This window comes from Arachis ipaensis, chromosome B2 (assembly GCF_059453495.1).
Source record: "Arachis ipaensis isolate K30076 ecotype BB chromosome B2, ASM5945349v1, whole genome shotgun sequence".
Classification (NCBI taxonomy): Eukaryota; Viridiplantae; Streptophyta; class Magnoliopsida; order Fabales; family Fabaceae; genus Arachis; species Arachis ipaensis.
In genome coordinates, this window is record NC_142437.1 from 75933996 (window position 1) to 75940919 (window position 6924).

General features: G+C 31.1%; 1 protein-coding gene across 2 annotated transcripts; it reads left to right on the forward strand.

Annotated features, from left to right (window-relative positions):
• The first annotated feature begins 735 nt into the window (after window positions 1-735).
• Window positions 736-5525, forward strand: LOC107610961 (uncharacterized). 2 transcript variants are annotated; one of them, XM_021109330.2, is made up of 5 exons: window positions 736-834; window positions 1508-1762; window positions 2221-2288; window positions 2461-3976; window positions 4766-5525. In XM_021109330.2, the coding sequence occupies exons 2-5, from the start codon at window positions 1588-1590 to the stop codon at window positions 5401-5403; spliced, it is 2397 nt and encodes a 798-aa protein (XP_020964989.1). In that variant the 5' UTR covers window positions 736-834; window positions 1508-1587; the 3' UTR covers window positions 5404-5525. The 2 variants fall into 2 exon arrangements, with proteins under 2 accessions (XP_020964989.1, XP_016168421.1); XM_016312935.3 differs by lacking the exon at window positions 736-834 and adding an exon at window positions 875-1063.
• The last annotated feature ends 1399 nt before the right edge of the window (window positions 5526-6924 follow it).

Below are 6924 nucleotides of genomic sequence, written 5' to 3' on the forward strand. Positions count from 1 at the left end.
CTCTATTATTCTTGTTTATCTCTCTTACATTCTCCTTTTTCAGTGAGCAATCTTTATAGAACTTCTATAGAGGGACTATTATAGTATTCGGAGATTAATTTTGAGGACGATAATAATACAATTAAAACCTTAGAAATTAAATCGGTGCATAGTGTAAATTACAGGGATTACATTGCAAAATGATACCTGGTGTGTACATGTGCATCTTCTCCCCCTTCATGTATTATTAGAAATATTAAATAATTTTTTTATTAGTTTAAATAAAAAGCTTAGAATATATTATTATTGAGTAATACTATATGACTAATAAAATTTATATTTTTAGTAAATACTTGGCCAATTCTAAATATTAAACACTGAGTTCTAAATTTTAATAATATAAAAATAAAGTTTTGGCTTAAATTGATAGCTAAAATAAATAAAAATGTATTGGCTTAGAATTTATTTTTAGAAAAAGTATAGGTAAACAATGAAAATACTGAATAATGTGAATAATGGATATATTGGATGTTCAATTCACTAGGTGTGCAGATGGTCATTCTAATATTAAGATTTAGGTGGATAATTTAGGAGTATAGTGTATTTTTAATTGAACTAATTTTAAAACCCATTGTTCACATTATTTACAAAAATTATTGTCTACCTAGCAAAGTACTTATTTTTATTCATTTTTATTATGGGTGATATTAAGGAATAAGGGTGACGTATTAAACATGTGTCTAAGAATCTCTCAACAAGAAAATACACTTTTTATGTCAATTCCTTTCTCGCGCTCAATACTTGCCCATCCGAGTGCAAGGCCAAGATTATCGGTTTTGGCTATGGATACCCGAGGTAAGGTTGCCTTTTGGTGGTAAATGTAGATATCAAAATTACCAACAGAACAAAGATAAAAACAAGTTTTAATGGCATAGAAACATTAAAGGTGAGTAGATGTTGACGATGACGCTTTGTAACAAGGTTCTAAAATAACTTTATTGAACATCTGATAATTCTCTAATCTATCGATCGAGTTCAACATTTTTCTTGTATCCTCTGATACATGGCAGATTATGGATCGGAGGTATATCCTGCACAAGATTTCATCTTTATTATTATTATTATTTTGTTTTATGCCCTGCACGTTGAACTTTAATTTTTGTAAATGCCGATTGATTGTGTTCTAGTTAATTCAACCTAAATTTCTATAATAATTTTCTTTTAACCTTTCATTTATAGTTTTTGTTTCTCTTGAAACTTAAAGATTTGCCTTTATTAATATGATGAAACATAACCATGATATATTCTTAATCAAGTTGACAATCTTGGAAAACTTCAATGTCTTTTGAATAATATATGTGTTTTTCTTATACTTCTCGGAGCAAATGGTAGTGCCATTGATATAAAGTTTGATACAAAGCATGCATGAAGATTGTAATCCCATAAAAGTTGAATTTCGTTCATAAGGACCTTCAGAACTACTTCTGTTTCACATCGATTCATATATGTTTGGTGATATATGTTTCAGGGTTCTCAATGTTATTAAAGGAATGGTGTTACTTGACCATGTAAAATACTCTTAATGTTAAGAAGGGATCTTTTATAGCCATGGGAAAGCATATTGGGGAGAAAGAATCTGAATTGTCAAGTGCAAGTTCTAGTCATCAACAAAATCATCCAGGAAGAGTTTGGGGAATTTTTCATGTGATGAAGTATCATCATTGGCGCCATGTGAAAAGAAAGCATTCACACAAAAAGCATGATGATGGAAGACATGAAGCTAGTATGTACACCTTGTATTCTTTCTTTCAGCTTTCTTGCATTGGATTTCTTTTCTTTAATCTATTTTTGCCTCTATATTTAAACATATGTTTATCAAGGGGAGTTTGAGGGCAACGGTTGAGTTGTCCCTATGTGATTTTAAAGTCACGGGTCCAAACCATAAAAATAGTCATTGATTAATTATACTCTCTGAATGTGGTCCTTTTCCATAAAAATCTATGTTTATGAAAGGAAGTCTTAGAATAACGGTTGAGTTGTCTGAGTAAATTTAAGGTCACGGATTTAAGTGGAAATACAAATTGGGTGTGGCCCTTTTCCAGATCGTGTGTTAACACGGAATGCTTGTGTTTATGTATGTGTAATTAGCTATCACAATGCAAAAATATTTGAGTGACATAGTTTTTCTCTCAAATTATGTTTTAGCCTCATAGATGTTGCAACAATTTCTTTCACTTTCAGGAGATGAAATTCCAGTGACTTCACATGAAATGCCTGAACATCATGGGTCAAGTACAAGACCATCCAATGTATGTAACGAGCAATACCTTTGGTTACGGGCTACTATACTTTCTTTTTCAAAAATAATGATATCTGTTGTGTTGATCTTATATTCACTTTGAATTTCATCGAGCAATTTAGAACATTTACTTTTCTTATAAAGGACACACTGAAAGTAGTATCTCATTGAAACTTTCCTAGGTTGAACAACAAAAGTTAAAGTCCTCTCCACGAAGCAAACATTCTATCAAATCTCGGTTAAAAGCGCTCGTTCAAGAAGATATATACAGAAAGAAGGGTCAACACAAGCGAAGCTCAACATGTCCATCAAAGTCACAACTAACTCGTGCCGATTCAATGCATCACATGGACGTTGATCCACTCAATGAGGAGTTGCTGACATCTAAGAACCCTAAGGCTAATGGTGATGTAACAAGTAATGAAAAATGTTTAGACTGTGGTACTGTGTTTTCTGCTGACACTTTGGAAATGAGTAAGATTCATAAGCATAAGAGGCATGACATAGATTCCAGTTCTCCTAATCAAGGTGTTCGAAACGAAAAGCTTAAGTCGATGAATGCAAAGATTCTTACAGCTGATGCTTCACCCCATCTTTTCAAGGATTTTCTTGATGCTTTGGATTTGATGAGCAAAAACAAGGATTCTGTGTTAAAATATATACAGGAACCTGAAGGTTCTCCTTCAATTCCATCTCCGGTTCATAATAAACAAGATCTCAGAAGCAAATCGAAACGATCAAACTCTGTTTCGTTTCCTCTGCCGGATTCTTCATCAGGAAGTAAGGATTCTAATAAGCCTAGACAGCACAAAATAGAAAATTCTCCACAACGTTCACCGGAGGTTGCTAGCAATGTGAGAATTAAAAGAAATTTCCTGGATCTCAAAAACAAGATAATGCAAATAATTGAAGAGCGCAAGAAAGAGAAGCATCGCATTGCAATGGATGCTATAGTGGACAAAATCCCTCAAGGAAACAAACCTTCAAAAATTTCAAAAAAGTACACACATGATCCATTGAAAGACGCCACAATTGATATAGAAGGGAAAGAATCTATGACAAAGAGTTATAGCAATCGTCTCTCTTCTTTTTCCTTTAACAAACGTCCTCAATCTACCATGAGAACTGAATCTCTAAAAGAATCAGCTGGCAGATATTCTCAGCTGTATGAGACTTGTTTCAATGCTGAAGCCAATTGTCCTAAGGCGGCTGAGACAATAAAGTTGAAGGCAGAAGAGAAGAGTTCGGTGTTAACGACCCCAAAAACCTTTCAAAGGTTCCATTCATTACCTAACATTACACCCTACCTCAACCAAAGTGATGATTCTTCTCTGTTTCTCTCTGCCCAAAATTCTTTTAGGCAGCGTGATGGCGAAAGCATTTTAAGAAGTTTGAACAATGTTTGTGATTCAGACGGTGAAGTTTTGCTACGAGCTCTAGATGACGATGCAATTCAAGAAAGCATCTTGAATGCTCTTGAACCGAAGAAAACTCTTGTAAGGAGTGAATCAACATCAGAACAAGATGTTGATGCTTCAGGAAACTTGAGTGATAGTGATGATGCTTCTTGCTCTGAACTAGTTACTGGACATGGAGTAGAATTTCCTCATATGCCTGGAGAAGCAAACTCGGTCTTCTCTTGTGACACCAACTTCATGGAAGACACATTTGATCTTGATAAGTTAAACATATTGGATGGTATATATTTTCTTCTTATTCCTTTCCATTGCAATATACCACTAAAATACTTACATGCTTGTAAATTTATATCTACATGCATGAATAAATATACTTGAAATCAAAGATAGGAAGGGTATCATGGTTTTCATATTCAAACTATAAAAGTTTGTGTAAGGATGATAGTTAAATGAGTCTTATAATAAGAGGTCTTAAAGTGAAATTTTGGGTATACATTTCTCCATCTTGAAGATCACTTTTGTTAACAGTTCTTCGTTTTCTGATTTCCACTCTGTCATGCGTATATTTAGTTTTTCAAAAATGCTATATGAATAAAAAAAGTCAGTCATCAAATCAAGCATTATTTATTTGTGCTTAAGTACATATGTCCCTTAATTTATTTTGAACGTCTATTTTGTATTTTGACAGGTGACTGATTTGTTAGTTGATTTTTTGCGTACACATAATCTATTCTAAATTTTAGAGGATAACTTTCAAATTGAATTTATTAAAAAAAATATTGGAAGACTAACATTTTTTATCAATATAACCTAACACTTTGGGCCAACATTTTATTATTTACTATTATAAAATTTAGGATTTAGAATTTTTTATCAATATAAGTCGACACTTTGGGCCAACATTCTTATTTCTTTACTGATGATAAATTTTGTTGGTGGTGTAGCATTGCTATTATTTAAATGAATCTTCTATTTGTTAATTCGATTAACCAAAATATAATATTTTCTTACCTTGCAACTTCTTCAAAATTTCAACTATGGCCTACTGATGGATTGCTATATAACACAGGTGAGCTATTTTATGATACCGAATCAGATCAGCAAGAAGTAGTTGGGAGAGGAGATTACACTCAAAAGTTCCAAACTCTAAGTAAGCGCTTCAATTACAAAATTCCATGTGTTGAAGTTGATCCAGGCCATGAAGCTGCATTCAATTACGTGAGAAAGGTGTTGGAGCTCTCTGGTTTCACTGGCTCTGAATCTCTTGAAATGTGGTATTCAGAGAATCAGCCAGTAAATCCTTCAGTGTATGAAGAATTAGAAGGCTGCTTGCTTCTTGATCCTGATTGTTCTGGTAATATTGATAAGGGTGGACAATGTAACCATTTACTTTTGTTTGATATAGTCAATGAGGGGTTGTTGGAGATTTTTGGAAGATCATATTGCTATTACCCTAGATCATTATCTTCACTCTCCCATGTTCATCCATTGCCAGTAGGAGAAAATGTTCTAAGAAAAGTATGGGCACTTATTAGCTGGAACCTTAGATCAACATCTGAGCCTTACCCATCATTGGATTACTATGTGAGTAGAGATCTTGCAAAAGATGATGGGTGGATGAATCTCCAATTTGATTCTGAATGTGTGGCCCTTGAGCTTGATGACTTGATTTTTGATGATCTACTAGACGAAATTATACGCACTTAGCTTAGCTTAACCTAAGCTTTTTTTTCTTGTTCTTCCCCTTTATCCTCTAATGCATCTAATACAATTGTTGGATTTTGATGTAATAGTGAATTATATTGTACATTTAATTTGTTCATGTGAAATTAGTTTTTCAACAAGAAAACTTAAAGGAAAGGCATATGTATATTAAATCATTAATATTTTACAACTTGATGTTTGATTGGTTCGTACTGTAAAACATGCAAGATTCAATTCACAATTTCACATGTATTGCAAATGTAAATAAAGTTGGATCATACTCACGTCCATATTCAATATTAAATAGCACTGCCAGGGGAGGGTGAGGGAGGCGAGTGTCCTCCAAAATTATAATTTTTGTTAACAAAAAATGAATTTATAGAGATAGTCCCTTTAAATTATATTACACAGCTCCTTTTTAAAAAAAAATTAGTCTCCTTTTCAAATTATAAATACAATTCATTAATAATTTAGTATAAACCTATAAAAAAAGGTTCAAATGTTCTTGTATTATGTTAAGAAAATATTATAGTCCAATTTATTTAAAAAATAAAACATAAACTCTATTCTCTTTCGAATGCACATATTTTCACTTTTGCAACACCATACACCCTGTAACGTTTTATATTCTTCTTTGTCTCTTTATTTTTTTTTTATCTTTTATTCTTTGAACCATTGATTCTTGTTTCTTTTTTTTTCTGCAAATTAAAAAAATTTCTAATTAAACAAGTGGTCCCTTACTTTGCTTTTACAAAAAAGTTTCCTTTTCTACTCTTCTTTCTACGTGAAGAGAACAATTAAACCAGCAATCAAGACACATAGTCATACATTTTATATGGAAAAATAATAAAATAGATAAAATATATTTTAAATTTTTTTTAATTTAAATAAATTAATTTTATTTTTCATTTAGTCTTGCTTGATTATTTTTTTTATATTTTTTATATATGTAGTTATTTACTTAATTTATTATTATTCATTATGTTTGATATACTTATACGTTATTTTTTTTATTACGTTATTTAACTAGTTAATTATAATTTTGTACTATTGATGCTACAATGTTAGTATTATTGTTCTAAATTTTAAATATCTTATTTTGAATTGAAATATAATTTTTATATTTCATAAAGATTATAAATTGTAATTTTCACTTTTTGCTAAGTATATTTTTAAGGTTTAATTATTCTATTGGTCCTTATAGTTTTACTAAATTTTTAATTATTAGGTCCCTATACTTTTTTTTTTAAATTGGATCTCTACATCGCTTTTATTTTTGTAATTAGGTCCTTTTCATTTCAAAAACGTTAAAATTAATAGAATATGTCTTTCAAAATACATGCGGTCAAACATCTAATATGTTTTATACTAGGAAGGACCTAACTAATTTGCAAAGAAATATTCAGTTAACTCTAATATTTTTTATACTAGGAAGGACCTAACTATAAAATTAAAAGAAGTGTAAAGACCCAATTGAAAGAAAAAAAAGTATAAGGATCTAATTGAAAATTTAGTAAAATTATA